Raw genomic sequence first — 23,122 nt, 5'->3', positions numbered from 1 at the left:
CACTGGATAAAAATATAAGAATTATCAAGGGTAAAACAAGATCAACTTCAGTTTTATATATCATGTGCATACCCTTCACAGATCTTCTTCACTCTGTTCTTCAGCTGGTCTCCTTGGAAGAAGATGATAAACACAGATTTGTGTACCTGATCTCCCTGTCAAATGAAGAACCAGACCTTCATTAGCATCAGTGATTTATCAGGTTGGTGTAATCTTTGGTATATAAAATGGTCAATACATAGAATTAAAAAAAATGTTTTTCAGTATAAATTAAAAAAAGAAAAAGGGAAGAAAGCTGACATGTCCTGCAGTGTTACTCCAACTAGAACTATTTCTAACCGCATTTTGTTCATTCTTGTATAATTATTAACTAGCCAAATACATTAAACTTAATTGATTTAATAATAGAATAATTCAAAGAATGTGAAATAAAAAGTGACACAGACTGTTGTGGGGTCTTCAAGAGGGTCTTCAATCTCTGCCTGTCGTAAAAAGACATTTCCACGGCACACTCTCCACAGCATCCTCTCAAACGTGGGGATTCTCTCGCGGTTAATAACCCCAGCAACAAACCTAGAGGGTAAATAAAAAGGTATCATTACCTAAGTACACATGTGCTCACCACTGACCAAAGTCAGTGCAACAGAATTATTTACCATGATCCTGAATTTCCTCTTCTTAGTAACAAAAAGAATTAATACAATGGCTGTTGCATTGGCTTAATGTCTATATAGCATGATCTTGGTGTATAGAAACAGGTTTAGATGAACAAATCAACAGGACAGAGTTGTGTTCAGAACAGTAATATAGTCAACTCATATGATGGCCATATACATTGTAATTCTCTTAAAATCCTCTGAAAATTTATGTAAAAAATTAAAAAACAAACAAACACATAACCTAGAAATCTTCGCTGAATGCTTATTTTAAGGGATGTATTTTTATTTTGCAATTTCACTGTTTTTAGTGTTGACTGTAAATTCTCGCATTGCTGCAATAGTGCAGCACTTATTTACAATTGAGTATATTCATTTGAAATACTTTAGTATTTTGGAAGTCTATGCCTAAAAGCCATGCATGGTTTGATGTTGTCTCAAAAATTTGGATAAGCACAAATTCTTTTTTTTTTTTTTTTTTTTTTACATTTTATGTTGTGCCCCCCAGAAACTCTTCTCACCCCAGTCGAAGTGGAGCTCCACGGCCAGCCTCACTTGGGTCTAACAGAGATGAAGATTCCTCCAACAGGTTCGGATCCTCCATCTGCATATAGAGAACATGCCTGAGTTTGCACATTAACCATACATTTTATACTAAGTACTGTTGGGCCTCATGTATTCAGATAGAAGACAAAGGCAGGCCTAACAGTCGTAAAACCTAAGTCAGCCCCCACACATTCCATGTCATAAATTTTACTGATAAAAATCGCGCCAAAATCAAACAAAGAGAGTCCAAAACAGAATACAAATCCATGAAGCCTTGCTCACTAAAGGATCGATCTCTCAACTCCTATTAGATGAGGCACACAACAGAACGTCCCTCAAACATGACATCATCAGGAGTTCAAATAATTCTGAAATGCTTCCAGAGTTGCTTCCAGCGACTTCGTTCACCGAATACGGACGTAGCTTTTTGCTGCTCTCCGGTGCAACCTCGTGGCATAAGGAAGTCATGTCCAACTTGAAACTGTAGCCATACAATCTCCATCTCACTGGACGAGTTGAGATTACTCTGTGTTCAACCGAACACTCTAACGGATCCGAAGGAGACCGCCGAGCAATCTGCATCTTCACCCGTTTGACTATAGAAGTGAAGAGATTAAAGATTTCTCTTCCATCTTCAATCAAGTCGACATTTCTGAGTTCTCCGCCAGCCCGCCGAGAATCAACAGCCGTACCGCCCGCTGACAATCAACAGCCGTACCGCCCGCCGACAGCGCGAGGAAACGGCCTCCCGTCATCACCCGAGCCTCAAGGAACCGTGTCAAAGCTAAAGGACGGAGGAAAACACATTCTACCTGTGTCCTCATGCGATTCAAGTAAGAGGTTACGTCTGGGCAGAGATAGAATATTATAGCGTGTTATTCTTGTGTTTCAAGGTTTTTGCTTGTACAGTTTACGGACCGCCATGTCCGCTCATTATTAATACTCAGGGTATTAATTATCACAAATTTGTTTTGCTGTATTGTGGTCCAACCAGATTGGATTGTTGTGCATTTTTGCCATCGCGGGTGAGACAGAAACTGAGTTCATCCATTAAAGAGTCAAATAACGCAGGACTTTTACGAGCCCCGCTCGTAAAACCGCGTCTCTGAGTGATGAACACAGCTGCTTTCTCTCCAGCTATCGCGAAATCAGCTTTCGGGCTGTCACTTAATCATCTCTCTCTCTCTCTCTCTCTCTCTCACTCACTAACCACACTGACACACACACACACACTGTCACACACACACACCTTATGTGTTATAGGATTATTTTTATTTCCATATCTAATCATGTCACTGTTTAGTTTGTAGTTGTAAGTCGGAAGTTTATTGACTGCATTGTATTAATTATTAATTGATATTACTGCATAAATAAACTTTGTTTATATTACAAAGAGAAGTGTTTTGGTTTGTTTTGCATACGCCTGTGTCATGCTGACGGGATGTCAGTGCTCGGATTCAAACCTTCATTCATTGTTTTTCCCCCGAAAATCGATATTCTTCGGATGTCGTTTTTCCTAAGAAAACAATCTAATATTGAGACTGTTTTACTATTCGGTTATTAGTCCCTGATTTCAGGGTGGTGCCCCGTCAATGTTAATCCTTATTAATATTCTATTGATTTTTGATAATTGCTAATTATCTTTGATGATTGAATTTGAATGATCAATAAGCTAGTGTTAATTTTAATTAATGTTTCATCGATGTTAAGAATTAATGATTATCTTTGATAATTGTTGATTTAAAGGATTTAAAAAAGCTAACATTGATTCTCAATGTTCTGTTGATTTTAATAATTAATTAACTATCTTTGATAATTATTAATTATTGCTAATAACCAAACTTGCTCCTAAACATAGCATACTACATTTACTGGAGCCCCATATGAGGTTTTAATGAGTTAGATCCAATTAATTAATTTAAATTTCCTCAAAAAAAATTAATTAATAACTACAGAAATAATTAATTATTTCTGATAGTAACACTGATCTAAACAACCAGTAAAGCCCAACAGTACATAGCACATAATGACTGAAGACAAAAATACAGAAATATGACTTACTATAATCAAAACACCCATTATAACAGAATGTTGAATTTAATAAGACCTTTTTAATAGGTAAAATCTAAGGTTCTTTAGTTGAAACTCTCAGTGTTTTGCTTTCACGTGACTAAAGAGGATGCTCAGACCTCATCAAAGAACTGCTGTGTCCGTCTGAGGATATGCTTGAGTTCTGTCAACTCCAGAAAGTTCTTCTTCAGGGCTTCCTGGTTTGTGTTGATCTCCTTCAGTTCATTCTCCAGTTTCTCAAAAGTTGCCTTCCAATCAGAGATGAAGAAAAAAAAAGATGAAAATGGGTTTCAGACTAATGAAACCAAGAGTTTTGAGGCTAGAAAATGGTGACACCTTACTACTCACTGAAGACGACAAAAGCAAAGATCTACAACTGATCTAATGGCTTTAGTGTATAATTTTTTTAATATAATGTAAATACTTTCATACCCAATTTATATTAGGTGTCTTTAGCTACTATGTACTTAAGCTACAGTGTACTTATTTTGTACATACGTGTTGTTGCATTGTACTTACATTTAAAGTACCTGCATCATTAATTACATCTGTAGTTACACTTTAAACCTTAACCTATCCCTACCCCAATCCTTACCATAAACCCTAACCCTACTCCTAAACCTACCTGTATCTCAACCTCAGTAGCAGCGAATGTGAATCTTGTGAGAATTTTGCAGAACAACATGTAGTTACACAATAAGTACATTGTATTGTATTGTATGTATTTTAATGTTAGAACATAGTAGTTAAAGACACCTAATGTGAAGTGTCTTAAAAGCTATACCAGCTAAATATGCATGGCTGTTTAAGTGGCCCAACAATGGCTCAACCAATGATGTGAGTTTGGGGAGGTTCTATCTGCTTTACAAATTATTGACAAAGTATTCCTCCTGTTCTATTCTACTCCTGTTATAACTGGCCCTGTTTTCCTTCAGATATTCTAAGAGATGACTTAAATCATTAGGCTTGCGTCCTGCTTAACTCATATAATTCTTGTTCAAATAAAATGTCCAAAACAAATGCATGCGGTTACAGTCTCTAATTAGTTTCATCACTTTTTGTGGGATGGGGGATTTTGGCTAGTGAAAATGCTGAGGGGCTAGTGACTTTAGAATACCACTAGCCACAGTGGTTAGTGAGCCAAAAAGTTAATGTCAAGCCCTGGTTTTAATAGAACTGAAATGTTTGAAAACTCAGTTATACTTTCATTTACGTTTGGTCATGCTAGTGGCACAGAAATGATTACACACTTCGGTTTAAGAAAAGGTAGCATAGTAAAGCTCATATAAGATCGACATAGCACCAGAGAGTGAAATTACCTCAAGGTCAATCATGTCTCGTGGGAATGGGACTTCAGGATTCTCACCAGTGTCCATAGGTGGAATGTTAGCTTTCTTAATCTCCTTCTCTACAAACTCTGTAGAACATGACACCAGCAGCAACTTGAATATAACAATCAATGATTTATTCTCTGTGATAAACACATCACGACTCAAAAGCTCATACTTCCCTGTTAGAAATTGTGTCTATAAAACCTATAACGTTTTGCCTATGTTGTGGGTACCAGTCAATGGTCCCCACTAGGAAAACAGTGGTTCCACTTGTTAGTAAAGAGTTTTCTTAACTTAAAATGACTATGTAATCTCAATAATTTGTGTAGAAAGAACCTAGTTGAATTGGGTAAACCCAACAAAATTAGAAGTGTCAATGTAACTCAAATAAATCTCTTATTTCTTTATGTACTAACTAGCAAAAGTTAATGCTAACATGCAAAATACATGCTGGTTGGAAGCACTATGGAGTGTAGTTTAGTAACTATGACTAACACAAAAACACATAAAATAACACTTAATTTTAAAATTTACACTCCCTTTCGAGTCCCATGCAAAGCATGCTAGGAAATAGAAATCTGCTCAGTTTCATCAATGCTACATTAACACCACAAAAAGTATTCATGTAGTCTCAACTCAAATGGATTAATTAAACTTCCATTTTACAAATTTAAATGGATAGAACGCAATCAAATCAAATTGTGACAAAATGTTCTAGAATGGTACTGCTTTCAGGGTTCCCACTCTTTTCAAGGCACAAATTTCCAGGACATTTTATGCACCCAACAAGTGTAATATTTAAGCAAAAATACATGCGTCCATTTAAATAGAGCTTTTATTTTGCCGTTTCTGTGAGTTTTTGACGGTAGTTTCTCACCTCCAGATAAGCAGTTTGCTCCATGGCCCAGTGTGATTATTAATCCCTGTAAAGCTGCTATTTAATTAAATAACTACATAGTCTGTATGTGCTTTGCACTGCAGAGTGCTCTCTGTCTCTGTCATCTCACACACAAGCATGTGCGTGACGATCAAGATGAGGTGTTTTTATTGTATGAGCAGCCATCTCTACACATTCATTTTGAAGTGCGCATCACTTGCAGATTATTTATTTATTCAGTTAAATCAAATACATTTTAAGTTTAATTATCACACTAGGACATATCACAATTTTAATTTGATTAATTGTACATTCAAACATTAATTTTCATCCAAATATGTCATATTCCACGACATTCTGCGTTTTATTGCTAATGCCATTTTTATGACTAGATTTTGTGTTTTCCACATACTACATGTGGTAACCATGGTATAAGATGACTCCGATCGTTCAGTTATTGGAAATGAATTTACATCCCGAGGTATTAAGGCTGAATCACCACGGTACCAACCCAGTGTGAATAATTATTTTTTTTTAAATCAGTGGTCCAACTGTCATCGCTATCTAAGTTTATGACTCCAAGGGATGCAAACTCATGAGGGTTGAAAAATTTGAGACAATCATGATCCACGAACATATTTTCCGGGGTTATTTTTTTTTAAAGAATAAGCTAAAAGTGCCAACTTAAGCTATTTTAATGATTCAAGTATAGAAAATGATCTGCACTATTGTGCAGAATTAGCTGCAAAAATAAAGGGTACTTTGGTGTGGCTGGCTTCTGTTTCACAAATTTGTTCCGTTTCATTAATTGATTAGTTTAGTGACAACTTCTGCCACTAGGTGGCGACAAATGAGCCCCTTATGTGCAATGACTTTGTGTGAGTCACTAACTAAGTTTCCATCCATTTTTTGCGCTGTTCTGTTACCGACAAAGTGAAAATGCAAAGTGAAAAAAAAAAGTTTGTGAAAATTGCTGCCTCCTGCTCGTTTCCATTTAAATGGCCTTTTAATGATAAAATGGTGTGCGTCATGACGTCATTCTAAAAAAAACCACTTTGTCGCATGAGTTTTGGTTTAGCGCAAAATAAATCTGCCCTTGAGCCATTTCCATACAGAATTTTGTGTATATCGCAAACTGTAGCTGACCTTTCGTGTCCCAGATGTCCCCACATTTGTGTAAAATGTAGAGAGTATTGAGACAATTTATTGAAATTGGCCAGCTTACTGTTTAATTTCACATAATTGCAATAGTAGGAAATATCAGAAGAACGTAGAATTGGAGAAGTAGCTCGTCTGCATCTGGGATTATTAGAAGAAATTGTTTGGAATACCTGGTAAAATACAACAGAACTGGTATTTTCCTTGCACATGAACGCAATCCAAACCATGTGCTCCAAAACTGACTTTCTTACCGGGCAACAGAGGGAGCAGAAATAAGTGATCAACGAATACGCTAGACGTATAGACGCGCTCGAACAACAGATGGTAGATCTACAAGACTGCAGCAGGCGCAGCAAACTTTGGCTGATAGGGCTACCTGAAAGGGTCGTGAAAGATGATTCAATCGGCTTCATAAAGAGATCATTGCCCATTTTGATTCCGAGATTTAACGAGCAAAGAGATAAAAGAGATGTTATTCTATAAGAAGCAAGACAGCACGGCCCGACTTCTCTCCGGTGACGGCAAAGAAATGGAGCTCCTTTGCTTTGATAAGGAAAGAAATGAGAGAGCAGGGATGCAGAACTTTCTCCTATACCCAGCCACGCTGAAGGTTGTCACGAAACGCGGCGAGCCCAAGCTGGAGGAAGCGCAGAAATTCCTAAATTCGACTGCCCAACCTCATACTAACCTGAAGATTTATAGGATTAATATACAATTTACTGTATTTGTTCTCTCACTACAAGGAGATCAACAGGTTTAATTTATATTTTCTTTATCCCCGTTTTAACACTGATGTGATTTAAGGTTAAGTCACTTATTGCATTAATGTTGTACAGACTGATGCTGACGTCATAGATTATGATAGGGGAGGTTGGCAGACTGGGGCTTGTTCTTACCCCAGCCTGCATAAAGTCAGTAGAGTGGGTCTGTTGGCTGTTATGGGGTTGTTCTGAGGGCGAGGGGTGGCTTAATGGTAGACTTATGACAAAACATTTGCAGGGGTATTACTTTGACTCTTTTACTGAAGTTATTTATTCGTTTGACACCAATGACTGAATTGAACATATTAAGTTGCAATATAAATGGTTTAAATGGCCCCCATAAATGTACAAGTTTTATGGAGTTACTAAGAAGGAGGAAAGTTAATCCAGGAATCCCATTTGCGGAAAGAAGATGCCACAGATGCAACAATACGTTTTATGAGGTGATTACTTATGCTGCTGCAGATAACAAAACTAAAGGTGTTTTCATAATAATACAGAGAAATTTAAACATCTCTATATTAGACAAACACTGTGATACTATTTTATCCCTACTCTTAAAAAACGACAAGGACCCTACATCATGTTCTAGCTATCGACCACTTTCTTTGATAGGCACAGATGTGAATATATATGCAAAAGTTTTAGCCCAACGTTTAGAAGGCTTTATGACTAAGCTGATTCATCATGACCAAACAGGATTCAAAAATCCAAACAATCAGATGATCCATTGGAAATTACTTCACAGGATTTATTTGACTCCCTAAAAACGGTTTCATATGCGTGTGTCGCACTCCCCAAATTGAAATTTATGTCCGCAAGGAGCCCTTGGCACATATCTACATTTCTTTTGGGAATGCCCTTCACTCTTTTCCTTCTGGTCTCAATTTGCTCAGGACATATCTCACCTATTAGACAGAGACATAGTTTTGACTCCAGAGCTTTCTTTTTTATTTATATATAATTTTTCTGAACTGGAACTGTTGTCACACCAGAAGAAATTATTGTTAGCGGCTTTTACAGCGGCAAAAAAAATTTTTAGTTAGTCATTGGAACCCTCCACACACAATGAGCAGACACATATGAGCCCTATCTCTGCTAGATATAATTTAATTGGAGCTATCTACAGCTCGTATACATGGAGCAACACCAAAGACATTAGAAACTTGGGGTGTTGCTTTTGAAAATGTCAAATCATGTTTCCTCTTGTTGATTCCATGTTTTTTTTTCTCTCCCTCTCTCTCTCTCTCTCTCTCTCTCTCTCTCTCTGCCTTTGCAATGCTCTACAACTACTTATTATTGTAATAGTCTACCTGGCTGGGCTGGTTCAGTAATAGTTTAGTAATAGGCTGGTTTATAATAGTAAATTCTATTTTGTACTGTTTGTATTTGTACTGAATTGAGCACTCAAAAACAATTGTTCACAAAAAAGAAAAGACAACAATAATAGCCTAATAATAATAATTTTGAGTTTCAATAATGTCCTTTTGTCATTGTAAAGCGCATTTCACATGAGTTGAGTCGAGGCGTCAATGCTCTGTTCAAAGCCAGTGTCAAGCGGCACTTTGCCCTTCTACATGACAAGCATTGCAGAAAGCGTCACAGAGGGGCGAATTTCAAGCTTGCCACACAAGAAAGCGGGAGATGTGCACAATAAACGTTGAAAACAACATTCCCCTCTCATTCAGTTGGTCGGTACATGTACCAGGTCACTCAGTTTGTTTATGAATGAAAAGTTTCAAAAGTGCCGCTTCTCACTGTGCACGCGCTGCTGTAACCAATCAAGCGATCTGCCTCGGTTGGACCGCAATGGCCAAGCACACGATTGGCCGCTGTTGTAATCAATCACGAGAGTGTAAGTGCCCTTAACTGTTAATGTTGTTTCACAATGCACAGCCGCTGGCAGAGACAAAACGATACGAATTTGTGTATTTGACTCTTATTCCAGATCGTTACCATGTTTTCGTACATTTAACCTTGCTAGCAACACAGTCAAACCGTTTTATTCTACTGAAATATTTTCCAGGACAAATAATTATTTTCCAGGACATTTAGGTATTTTTCTTATTTTCCATTACTTTTTCATGACTGGAAAACTGCATTGTAAAATTCCAGATTTTCCAGGATGTGTGGAAACCCTGGCTTTAGTTCATTTTAATTAATTGAACAAGCAGTACAAATCCTATTTTTTTAAGTGTCGTAAACAGAAAATAATGTTATAATTATAAAACATTTTTTATTGTAATTGAAAACATCAGTATAAAGCAATGGAAAGTGATAAAAAAACAAACTTGTGTGTGCATGTTGATTATCCACTCACTGAGCTTCCTGTCCATCTCCTCACAGCGTCTCACTTCATTCACAAACTTCCTCTGAAACACGTTCACATCAGGGTTGAGCTGCAAGAGAGAGAGAGAGAGATTAGTACTCATTATATCCTCTATTATATCTTTGTTGATAAGTTAATATGCGAAAGCAAGTTATCTCTACTCACATCTCTGAACTGGACCATTCCCAGCTCCCCCAGTTCACTGACACAGCAGTAGGCTGCTTCAGACTGGAGGAAAAGCTGGGCCAGAGTCATCTCCTCACTTCGAAACAACTCCCCCATGATACTGCCGAGCACAGTTACTCACCCACAGATCAAAACTCAGTCTCAGAGGATCAGCCTGAAGGGGTAAGAAAGATGTATGTATATATATATATATATATATATATATATATATATATATATATATATATGCTTTCTTAAACTCATAACATAGATAGATGAAGTGTTCTTCCACCATGGTCCATAAAATAAAAGTTTATGTATTTAATATAAGATATTTACATTGTACAAAAGTAGACTTCAACAGACTGAATTGAATATTTTCTCTAAAAGTCCAACTGTTATTTGCTTCTATGATCCCGCTGACGCACCGACAGCTGTTGGACTCGTGTTAACAGGGTGGACTCGTGCCCTGCAAGTGGAGTCGGAAATATCGTACTTATGAGTTCCGAGCACATGAACGATCAAGCGAAGTCGTACTTACAAGTGGAAAACTCGGAATTATAGATGATACACGAGTTGCCGAGATGGGATGTTGGAAGGGGCGTGTCGACAGCAAAGATGATGCAAACGAATGATTTTGCAAAATAATTCAACTTCTGTACGTTATTTTAATAATATTAATTTGTTATATATGACTGCCAACTATTGAATCACCTTTCACGGTTTGTTTTAAGCATATTAATAAATAATCTGTTAGATCCTATGCATTTATAAATCATATATGTCGTGAATAAGTGATGCAACTGTATTTATGTATGCTTATTCACTGGTAAAACAGAAAAATATCTTTTGCCATCATTCATTGAGTATTTCCTTTCTTACGTATTTTGTTTCCCACTTGAATGCGTGATACAGTATGTCGTTGTGACAAATGCCCAACTCGGTCCACTTGAAGGCAGCATCAGCAACCCTCGCATCTCTGATTGCGGATTGGCCAATGAACTCAGCATCTCTCACAGCCCTGAGAACTGATTGGCTGATGAACTCAACAGCCCCGCATCTCTGAGAGCTGATTGGCTGATGAACTCAACAGCCCCGCATCTCTCAGAGCTGATTGGCTTTTGAGCTCTGCATCCCACGCATCCCTGACGCACTGTCCTTCAGCTCTAAAGGACGCCATTACGCGCTCCTCTTTGTGAAACATCTAACCTATTAATGTATGCGATATTAATTTGTTTTAATATGGCTGCAGAGCATCATTAAATTAATAAATTAAAGTATGACTGAATAAATGATCGAAACTGTGAATGAGCTCGACTGATATACGCAGATTTCTCATTCACTTACTTTGAAACACAACATAATATTCAAGTCATCATTAAAGCAGGTATATATATATATATATATATATATATATATATATATATATATATATATATATATATATATAAAACGCTAATGCCGGAAACAGACTGGAAAAACCTGTATCTACACCGCATTATCATAGCATCCACAAATGAAATGATTCATCCGCTCATTTATACCGCCATTCAAATAGTTTAGTGTTAAAGATGTGTAGACAAAAACTGAATAGGAAAATATTAAATGTTCTCACCGCCTCGATGTCTTCAGTAATAGAACAGATCTGCTGTGACGTCACTGTTGCGGCAGCTTCATGGTCACGTGACGAGATTGACCCAGAGTCAAACATCAAAACTGCTTAAATAGATTGTTAAAGTGTCTTTGTTGTGTATGACATACGTTACTGTATGTGAAAATGTTCATTTATTTATGTATTGTTATTTTTGATTCCATACAATATTTAAATGGATAATATTATATTTATAATAATGTTTTTTGTTTAAAACATGTTTAGGCCAATTTGTTGTTTGTAAATTAGCTGATTTGACATTAATCAAGTTTTATATATGTGAAAGATATTCAGATGAATACGATTTACTGTCTGTACATACTGTATGATCTAGGCTGTTCTTGTTTTGTCTGCAATTTAACATGGTGAGACTGTGAGTTTTTAATGATTTTTTTTTTTTTTTTCACTTAATTCTGTAGTAAATTATATGTGTCAAATAAGTGGGTTTCAATCATTTCAAAGTTACAGAAATTATTTAGGAACATTATTTGATATCTTACACAAGGAAAAAAAGTTCCTCTTCTATGAATTTCTTTATTATTGATGGTTGACATAGGCCGTGTACGGAATGGCATAGGCTACTACCATACTACATAGTAGTATGCTATTCCTAACTCAGCCATACATTTTAACAGGTTACAGTGGTGAATCCTCAGGGCCAGCAAAGCCTTCTCTGCTGGCCTAACATGCCAAATAAATAAATATTTTTCATCCTATCATTCTCAGTCACCTTTTTGCCTATGTATTTTTAATCGCCTTCCACTCTTAATTAATCTACAAACAAATAGAGAAAAACGTAAAGTTTATCCAGTCAGAATTTATTCCCTGATGCTTACAAGAAAAGTGTGACAACTGTTTCACAAATCACATGCCCGAAGCAGCACAAAAGTTTGAGCTCCATCCCGTCAGGCCTTCAGAATTTCTTCAGAATCCCTCAACAGTGTAAGTGAACAGGCATCTAAAGTCAGATTGTCAGATTCATCAGCCAATCAGATTTATTTACTTGTTCTTGGTGGTGTGATCTTTAGGATATGTCCTGGTCGAGGCCTTCTAGCTGGCCTTGAGTGACGCAATCACGCTTTAAGTGATGTAATTTGAAAGCGAAGAGCGTGAGATCTTGCTGACGAGTTGGTTGTCATCACTGCTGGTATTGCCGTTGAGAAAGAGATCCTTATGGATTTAAAAACACAAGATGTTTTGCATGACCGTGTGATTGCTTAATTTATTAAACAGGAAAGGAGGACTGATTTTCATTTCAAGTAAATTGGTAAGTGCTTTTTGCATTGTTATAGCAACATCAGGAGTTTTCCAAATGTAAATTAGGCTGCTTGAGCTTTCAGTGTCAGATCAAGTTCTGTAAAGTAGTGCTGCAACTTCCTACTAGGAATAGTGCAATGGAATGCATCTTGAAGTCAGAATTACAACTTGTAGGCTCGTGCAGAAATTCTTAACTCCGATTTCACTGAGATGCAGGGGCATGATGTCACACAAACATGTCGACACTCAGGGAGATATACAAAGTAAGTGATAAACATTCACTTTATTAAGTAATATTGATAAATGAGTTTGTTTCCACATTACATGATATTAAATTAATTAATTAATTAATTAAAGCTTGTTTAACAAATGCCTGCAGAAACAGGTGTATAAAACATTATAATCTCTTTTGATAATCGTACACCTGAAGCACAAATGCTAGTGCTGCAGCATTGTTTATCAGTTGGGTTGCTAGGAGACATCTCTAATGAGAGTCAAACCCATGCTAAGCTAACGGGAGCATTGCAGTTTTGTTTCCTTACACGTCATCTTCTGAATATCGGGGAATGGAATGCATTTATGGTCGGAGATATAAAGTAGGAATATCCCACATCCAACTTGAATGGAACGCAGCATAACTGTGTACCCTGACGAAACGAAATTTATTGCATGCAACATTTAAATCGCAAATATTATTAGATAGATTTTTCCAGGTATTATAGACCTCCTTGGTAGATTCATATGAAAAATTATGATTTTTGAATGTCTGTTTGGGAGACGTTCATTTCATAAACAGTCATGCTGCAGTTAAAATTAGGCTTGCTTGAGCATTAAGTGTCGTTTCAAGTTTTGGCTTTCATGCGTGGACGTGTTTTTAAAATGTCAATTGGTATTATTTGTTAGCTGCGGCATAATGTATGATGCCCAAAGGCATAGGGTGTCTTATTCATTGTGAAACTGTGTTTTCTTAATGGCATGAATCACACTGGCCTAGACTGTAAATGCACGGCCCGCCACTGACAGGTTATAGAAAAGAGTGAAAACGGTACAATAAGGTTGTATTTGTAAACATTTGTTAACGTCATTAGTTAACATTAACTAACAATGAACAATATTTTTACAGCAGTTATTAATCTTAGTTAAAGGATTAGTTCACCCAAAAAGGAAAATTCAGTCATTGTTTTCTCAGCCCTATGTTGTTATAACCCTATATGACTTTTTTTCTCTTTCTTAACACAAAGGGAGAAATTGTGAAAAAATGTTGTTCTCAGTGATGGCATACAGTGATAGTTTATGGTGACCACCTCTTCAAGCTTCAAAAGTACACAAAAGTATAATTCAGAAGTTTAATAAATGATTCCATGAGACTCATGATGGTTATACGATAAGGTTTGGTGAGAAACAAACTAAAATCTAATGTATTATTTAGTGAAAATGTTCAGTGACCATTGATCTCCTGTGCGCACTGGTGTAGAATTGAGGGAGACGGGGGGCACATGTCCCCCCCAATGCTGTGAAGGTGGTGATTTGTCCCCCCTCCCCACCCCCAATCATGCATCTGTCCTTGTTTATATATTTTTATCAACGCTAAAAAAAATATTTTGTATGAGATACCTTGCAATTGCGTGGCTGTGAGTCTGTCATATTGAGACAAAAACTGAAGTCCCCCCTCCGTTGTATGAGTTGGTATCGCCCAACTAGACAGTGGTGTCACGTGGTGCATGTTACTTTTCTCAGCACTGGCCAGGATGCATGAACTTGCAGTTGTTTATTATTACTGGATGAGGATTTTTAAAAATGCTTTTATAGATAATACTGAGTCGGATTTTCATTCACAGGTATGAATATTAATAACTGTCCAGTGTAAAATGTCTCCAAATGGATATAAAGCATTCTTGAATGAATGAATGAATGAATGAACGTTACATTTATATAGCGCTTTTCTGACACTACACTCAAAGTGCTTTACACAGTGAACAGGGGACTCCTCAACCACCACCAGTGTGCAGCATCCACCTGGATGATGCGACGGCAGCCATAGTGCGCCAGTAGCTCACCACACACCAGCTATTGGTGGAGATTTCTTAGATTTAAATGCGGATGCATGGAGGATTCGGTTTTCAGAGCGTCAAGCGCCCCCTGCAGGAATAAAACTCACAAGACAGTCAGTGGCTGACAACGTGCAATTTCGGTCTGTAAGTCTGTTACCCACACAAAACCTCTGCATGAATTTAGAAAACATGAAATATATCACATGAGTCATTTGTGGTGTCAATGAAGATGTTAAAGGCATCCACAGAAATGATCAGTTGTTTTTCATGGTTAGGAAAACAGACAGGCATTTCAGATGTACAGGTAAGGATTGTAATTTTCTGAAAGGGTAAATTTTTTATGAAACATTAACCCTAATGCTTTTTCTGAATGTTTGATATGATACTGTGTAAAAATATTTAAGAGCATGCATTGAATTAGTGATGAAGCGATTATTACTATTAACCGTGATTAAAAATATCACAGTTAGAATTTAGAATTTGCTTTGTTTACATGTGGCAAAAATATTATATATAATGTATAAATATACAGTATAATATAAAAGCGATTTCGTGAGATTTTGTAAGCCTAAATGTGAAAACTCTCAACCCAGTCTCATGAAAATTCATACATATTTTACGAGTTATTTCGTATGATTTCGTACGAGTTCGTTCGTATGAATTTGTACGATTTCATCATGTGCAAATGCCTGGATGTGTAACGCGGAAGTAAGCGCAAGTGTCGCGCACGAGGCGTTAAGGACATGCTTATTAATATTATGACCTTACCCAAACCCCTTATCTAAACCTAACCGATCAGTAGAGTGTGTAAACATGATAGGAAGCTGTTGTATGGGACAGAAGCAAGTAACTGTCGCGTATTAGATGGAGATGATGTCCAGCGACGTCATTGGTTGTAGTGAAAGTCGTACAAATTCATACGAGTGCAGTCGTATGATATCATACAAATTAACCAAATTTAGAGAAGTCGTATGTGTGTAGAAACTATTGTGCCTGTGTGGGTACTGTAGCTGGTGCTATGGTTACGAAGTGCTTTAATGGCCAGGTGTCGCGAACTGAATGTGAACTTTCAATTCACGTGAAACTGAAGCTTAAACACACAAATTCCAAAATATAACAGGAATTCAAACTACCAAACTCATATCCATCAAAAAGTGACTTAAATTGGCAGCATTTAAATGACTCGCTGAAGATGACGGAGGTAAAACAAGCAGACAGAAGTCATAGAAAGATAAACATTCTACAAATGGGACAGGATGCTCCACTAGTCATCCAACAACAAACTAGTAAGTTTCATATTTTTAGCTGTGGTGATTTTAAAGTGATGAATTGCATCATATCCTGCAACATCTGGACAGACCAGGGACATATGCAAGGATCCTTTTTGTGGACTTCAGTTCGGCTTTCAACATCATCATCCCATCTATTCTCTGGACTAAATTAAGCCAACTCTCTGTTCCCACGTCTATCTATCAGTGGATCACCAGCTTTCTGATGGACAGGCAGCAGTTAGTGAGACAGGGGAAATTCACTTCCAGCACATGTACGATCAGCACTGGTGCCCCCCAGGGATGTGTGCCGTCCCCACTACTCTTCTCCCTGTATACCAACAACTGCACCGCCAAGGACCCCTCTGTGAAGCTCCTGAAGTTTGCAGACGACACTAATGTCATCGGCCTCATCCAGGATGGCGATGAGTCTGCATACAGAAGGGAGGTTGAACAGCTGGCTGTCTGGTGCAGTCAAAACAACCTGGAGCTGAACATGCTCAAAACAGTGGAGATGATAGTGGACTTTAGGAGGAACACCCCCACATTGACCCCGCTCACCATTCTAAACAGTCAGAATACAGAGTCATTCAGGTTCCTGGGCACAACCATCTCACAGGACCTGAAGTGAGAGACCCACATTGACTCCAATATGAAAAAGGCCCAGCAGAGGTTGTACTTCCAGTTGAGGACGTTCAATCTGCCACAGGCGCTGCTGATACAGTTCTACTCAGCGGTCATTAAGTCTGTCCTCTGCACTTCAATAACTGTCTGGTTTGGTTCAGCTACGAAATCAGACATCAGAAGACTACAAAGGACAATTCGGAGTGCTGAGAGGATTATTGGTTGCCCCCTGCCCTCCCTTCAAGAACTGTACACTTCCAGAGTAAGGAAAAGGGCTGGAAAAATCACTCTGGACCCCACTCACCCAGCACACTCCCTTTTTGGACTGTTGCCTTCTGGCCAGCACTACAGAGCACTGAGCACCAGAACCGTCAGGCACAAGAACAGTTTTTTCCCTCAGGCTATCCATCTCATGAACAGTTAAATCTGCCCATTGAGCAATAATTATGTGTAATACAATACCTCTTCTGCCATTACATTCCCTTGCATCTGTATATAACAGATTTGTATTTGTACATATGTGTGTGTATATATATATATATATATATATATATATATATATATATATATATATATATATATATATTTTTTTTTTATTATCGTGTATTTCTGTATACAGTATACTTACATTTTCTATTCGCTTTTTATTCAATTTTTTTATTATCTATATCTTGTTGTGAAATTGCCGGTGCACTGGAAGCTTTTGTCACCATGACAAATTCCTTGTATGTGTAAGCATATTTGGCGATAAAGCTCATTCTGATACTGAATCAGCCCGATGACAGCGCTTGGTGCATTGCGTGTAGTTACTATCAGCGAAAGAACTTTGAAAAGTTGTGTCTTAAATAATCCTCATTATTTATTTATTAATTTTTATTTTTTATTTTTTGGGGGATTTTTTCCCATTTTCACCCAATTTGGAATGCCCAATACCCACTGTGCTTTTTTAAGTCCTCGTAGTGGCGTAGTGATTCGCTTCAATCCAGGTGGTGGAGGACGAATCCCAGCTGCCTCCGCATCTGAGACCGTCAACCTGTATCTTATCATGTGGCTTGTTGAGCACGTCGCCACGGAGACAGCGCATGTGGAGGCTTCACGCCACCCACCACGGCATCCACGCTCAACTCACTCCGTGCCCCATCGAGAACGAACCACATTATAGTGACCACGAGGAGGTTACCCCATGTGACTCTACCCTCCCTAGCAACCGGGCCAGTTTGGTTGCTTAGGAGACCTGGCTGGAGTCACTCAGCATGCCCTGGGATTCAATCTAGCGAACTAGCGAACTCCAGGGGTGGTAGCCAGCGTCTTTTACCACTGAGCTACCCAGGCCCCCAATCATCCTCAATATTTAAAATATTGCTTCTGTACAAATACACCATATTCAACAATAAATGTCCATTTTTGTCATGATCGGACTTTAAATTGACTGCTGTAAGCAATGTTCCCATTCCAGTTATTATGAATAGTCCAAAGGTTTATTTGTAAGGTGTTGTGGACAGTATTTTTCTAATGTATCGTCTGTTGCTGATTCTTTAAGTTGGGGTGTCTGACAGAACAACGGATTGCTTTAATAAACTGTTGCAGAAGAAAAAACTGTTTAATGCAATGAACTACATGTTGTGCACCCACATGAACCTTATTTACACATTTTAAAGCACTCTGTTTACACTTAAGCACATCACTGTGCACATAATCAGTGTTGTGCCCTAGATTGGAGTGTCTCTTATTACCTCCTTTTTATTTTGTGTGTGTGCATTTATCATTTTTTTTATTATAGGGCTTCCCTTAGTGTATGCATATCCTCCAGAAATACGTCTAATTAGACGTTTAGACAGTTGTTATATGAAATGCATTTTTTGCCCAGTGCTGTTGCATAATAAGAAAATGTGCAAATAATTGTAAAACCGGTTAACCGCAACTTTTTTCTCAGACGGTTATCTAATCGTCAAAAACTCACACCGTGGCATCCCTACACTGAATATACTTTTTTGTTTATTTGTGAATTAATTTGAACTATTATCATGCATTGTGTAATGTGTTGTAATGAAACATTCCCAATTCTTCGACTACAAACTGAAGACTAAAGACATGTTTAGTAAGTTCTGTTTTCTGTTTTGTGTGCAGCTGTGTTGTGTTCTGTTGTCATTATCGCTGTGAAGGACCTGTTTTTAGAGAAACAAAACGAGTTTTAGCTTGAACACCACAATGTTGCGAGGGTGCTGCGTGAACGGTTGCTCTCGTGCCCTATCATGAACGCGCACCTTATTGTATGCTTTTATAACAATCACGGGTCTTATACAATAATTTATTAGACTTCTGAATTATAATTTTACGTTCTTTTGAAACTTGAAGATGTGGTCACCATAAACTGCCATAGTATGACATCACTGAGAATTTATTTTTTTAACAATTTCTCCATTTCAACCCAATCATATAGGGTTATAACAACACAGGGGTGAGTAAACAATGATTGAATTTTTGTAACAGTGAACACTGAGTTGAGAGGGCAGACCTAAGAAGAATGTAACACAGACCCTGTAATGAACCTGTTTATATTTAGAGGTTCAAAGGTGGGAAACACACGCCTGACAAAATCACACTTGTGTACACACACACTGATTTGGGAGTGAATGCCTTTGGAAGGCACCAACTGTACATATACACGATGAGCCAAAACATTATGACTAATATGCTGTTGATCCTCTGTGTGCCGCCAAAACAGCGCAACCTGCCAATGCATGGACTCTACAAGACCCCTGAAGGTGTCCTGTGGTATCTGGCACCAAGACGTTAACAGCAGATCCTTCAAGTCCTGTAAGTTGCGAGGTGGAGTTGCCATGGATCGGACTTGTTGATCCAGCACATCCCACAGATGCTCAATCGGATTGAGATCTGGGGAATTTGGAGGCCAGGGCAACACCTTGAACTCTTCATCATGTTCCTCAAACCATTCCCAAACAATGTGTGCAGTGTGGCAGGGCGCATTATCCTGCTGAAAGAGCAGTGCATCCTGGTGCCATCACTTCCCTGGTAAACGGCACACACGTAAATGACCGACTACGTGATGTAAAAGAAAACGGGACTCATCGGACCAGGTGACCTTCTTCCACTGCTCCAAGGTCCAGTTCCGATGCTCTGTGCTCATTATAGGCACTTTTGACGGTGGAATGGGGTCATCGTGGGCACTCTGTCTGGTCTGCGGCTACACAGCCCCATACGCAGCAGGGTGCGATGCACTGTGCGATGACACATTTCTCCCGTAACCATCATTAACATTTTCTGTGACTTGTGCTACAGTAGACCTTCTTTCGGTTTGGACCAGATGGCATAGCCTTCGTTGCCTTTGTGCATCGATGAGCCTTGGGCGCCCAACACCCTGTCTCCGGTTTGTGGTTTGTCCCTACTCGGACCACTGTCTGTAATACTCACCACTGCTGACCAGGAGCACCCCACAAGCCTTGCCATTTCAGAGATGCTCTGACTCAGTAGTCTGGCCATAACAATTTGGCCCTTGTCAAAGTGGCTCAGGTCTTTACTCCTGCCCATTTCACCTGCATTCAACACATTAACGACGAGAACTGATTGTTTGCTTACCATCTAATCTACCCTGACATGGGGCCTTGTTAGGAGATGATCAACGTTATTTGCTTCACTTGTGAGTGGTCATAATGTTTTGGCTCATCAGTGTATTATCAGTATGCATGTTCACTGGGTATCAAACCCATGACCTTGGCATCAGTGGTGCCATGCTTTGTAAGTTGAGCTACAGGAACAGAAACAAACTCCACGTATTTATGCTGGTATGGTAACCTCTAATAAATGAAGGCCATTTTAATGAGGTTCCAAAAGTGATCTCAAGCTCGAACACAGGACTGGGATTGAGCTCTGAGACTGATTTCGTACATAACTGTACTAGTTTCACATCTCACATATCACTCCACATGCTATTTCTTCTCATATAATAAATTAATTTAAACTCAAATCAATATTTCATGTCCATTTCTTTTCTTTACTTTTTTTTTTTTTTTTTTGGTGAATAGCCACGTTTGTAATGAATGGTTGCTGAGATGAAACGTAGGATCTATTTGCAGGCTTTAATTAAAATGATGACAGTGAAACAACAAAGGTGAACTCAAAACAACAACAAACAAGAACTGACAAAGGAATGCAAAAACTAAAGGGTATTTATACAAACAAAAGCTAATGAGGGAATGGAAAATAGGTGAGAACAATCAGTGTATGCTGGGTAACGTAGTCCGGGGGAAACACTTCAAAATAAGAGTCCTAGGAAACACGAGGGAGACAGACTCTGACAATGTTACAAGAAGCATAATATAGTCCAGCTCACATAGTGGTCCTGATAAACCTCTCATTTGCGGGTCATTTGCTATAATGACCCACATATTGTGCATTATTCCTTACTTAATCACTATTAAAAATTATTAGACTTCATAATATCGTGAATGGCAAGATTATATCAGTATGAGATGAGGTAGAATCTTACACATACTGACACAAGTGTATACACGCAGGGCCCACAAGCAAGCTCAAGGTATCTTCATACTCTTTGGATAGTTTTATTGAAGTGAAGTGAAAATTAGGGATTTTGAAATCCCTGCAACTCTGGATCACATTCCAGCTCTTGCTGTGGCTGTGCCTGTCTAATATTGTTACAGATACACTTTCAAGAAATCCTAGCTAGTTATTTCAATAATACAGACAGCACTGTCCAAAAAGAAAATTGCATTGAGGATGATAGAGCTTTAAATTAATGTGTATAGTATTGCCCTGATAATTTTGTCTTGGAAGAAATTGATGAGAAATGTTTCAATGTTTCAGAGTTTTATTAGCAGATTTTGGTATTTTGGCAAATCTCACTTTGAAGTGAAATCTCTTCTGAAACTCTAGACACATGAGATTACTTTTTTTTTTTTTTTTTTTTCAAGCAGGAGACTTCAGCAAATGTGATCTCATTACTTTGTAGGAGAATTCCCTTATTAAGCTCAAAAAAACAAAAAAACAAACAAAAAAACAAAAAAAACAAAACAAATCTATCCTAAAATCAATCCATGGAGAAAAACAATATAGTTCTATGAAGCCATGCCATTTCTTTTCCATTTGTAATGCTCAAAACATGCTTTGTGTTTAGATTGGGTTCATCAATCTGTCTGTAGATGGAATATGACTTATAATGTGGTAAAAAAAGAAAAAAAGAATTATTTGGTCTACAAACATTTTTTATAATGGGGTTTTCTTTTTGGATTAGTGTTGTTGTTTTGGCAGTAAATATTGTTTATTGAAAGGGAACATTTTCATTCTCCCTGGTTTTTGTTGTAGTACATTAAGCCACATTAAGCAATTTTCATGTTAAGCATTTAAACTAAACACTGTAATGTTCATTAGAGTGCCACAGTTTTTCAGATACATAGGCCTACTATTTTAAACACATTGGTCATATACTGTTTACAAACTCATGAGCCCAATTTTAAATAGAAAGCCAATTCACTGAGCTTCAAAAATGGAAAAGGCTTAAGCTTAATTAGAAAATGGTTGACAGAAAAATATTGTCTCCCTCCACTGATTATAGCTTCATGCTTTTGGCAAAAGGTAGTGATTTTTAATTTGGTTCTTCCTGGTTATCATATTAAAGCGGTTTTTATTTTATGCATATTTGGGGCCGTGCACACCAGACATATTTTTGTGCCTGTCCATGCTGCCACACGATTGGCTGATTAGATAATCACTTGAATAAGTAGGTGTACAGGTGTACCTAATGAAGTGGTTGGTGAGTGTATATATAAGTTAATGATACTGGTCTTTCTACAGTATCTATAACACCAAATACCAACTTAATTTAGAATCCACGCACTGTTGGCAGCTGATTTCCAGCACTCATGCGTATGTGCGTCCATGCAAAAAGAGCGCTTGTGACTCGCAATTGCGGCTGTGCGTGAATGGTCAAAATGCATGTCTTCATGAGATATTGGAAACTGAGTTGAGTTCGTTCATCCAGATGCAGTACAGTAAGTATCAAATATTTAGATGTATAACACTGAAATAAAGAGTTATGCTGTGCTTTTAGTTATGTTGTGCTTTAGGAATTTGCAAACTTTACAGTAAGTCACATGCCAGTACTTTTTTTTTTTTTTTTACAAAACTCTTTTAACAAGACACAATGCCATGCACTTTGAAAACTTGGGCAAATCTAGCAATTATTTTTTCTCATAATCACCTATTTAAGACTATTTACAGCCTGCCATCTTCTAAACTAACTTAAAACACCTGACGAATCAATAATAGGCTATAAAACTGTCAATTGTTTTAACTTGAACTTTGGAAAGCTAAAAAGGACAAAATAGTGTTTTTTTCGAA

At 37.8% G+C, this 23,122-nt stretch overlaps 1 protein-coding gene across 3 annotated transcripts in view; it reads right to left on the bottom strand.

Moving 5' to 3' along the window:
• LOC127431847 (V-type proton ATPase 116 kDa subunit a 1) overlaps positions 1 to 11,574 on the bottom strand; it is a 45,589-nt gene extending 34,015 nt beyond the window's left edge. For 2 of the 3 annotated variants that reach the window (XM_051682451.1, XM_051682453.1), the window contains exons 1-8: positions 11,512 to 11,574; positions 9,897 to 10,071; positions 9,723 to 9,801; positions 4,592 to 4,689; positions 3,392 to 3,520; positions 1,178 to 1,260; positions 447 to 573; positions 73 to 155 (exon numbers count right to left, since the gene is read on the bottom strand). In XM_051682451.1, the coding sequence (XP_051538411.1) occupies positions 73 to 155; positions 447 to 573; positions 1,178 to 1,260; positions 3,392 to 3,520; positions 4,592 to 4,689; positions 9,723 to 9,801; positions 9,897 to 10,013 (716 nt within the window). In that variant the 5' untranslated portion in view covers positions 10,014 to 10,071; positions 11,512 to 11,574. Of the gene's footprint in view, positions 1 to 72; positions 156 to 446; positions 574 to 1,177; positions 1,261 to 3,391; positions 3,521 to 4,591; positions 4,690 to 9,722; positions 9,802 to 9,896; positions 10,072 to 10,235; positions 10,289 to 11,511 lie in introns of those variants that run through there. The other variant, XM_051682452.1, reaches the window with a different exon arrangement.
• Between the last annotated feature and the right edge of the window lie 11,548 nt (positions 11,575 to 23,122).

This window comes from Myxocyprinus asiaticus, chromosome 41 (assembly GCF_019703515.2).
Source record: "Myxocyprinus asiaticus isolate MX2 ecotype Aquarium Trade chromosome 41, UBuf_Myxa_2, whole genome shotgun sequence".
Classification (NCBI taxonomy): Eukaryota; Metazoa; Chordata; class Actinopteri; order Cypriniformes; family Catostomidae; genus Myxocyprinus; species Myxocyprinus asiaticus.
Note: the sequence above shows the minus strand (reverse complement) of the source record. Positions and strands in the feature narration are given on the sequence as shown.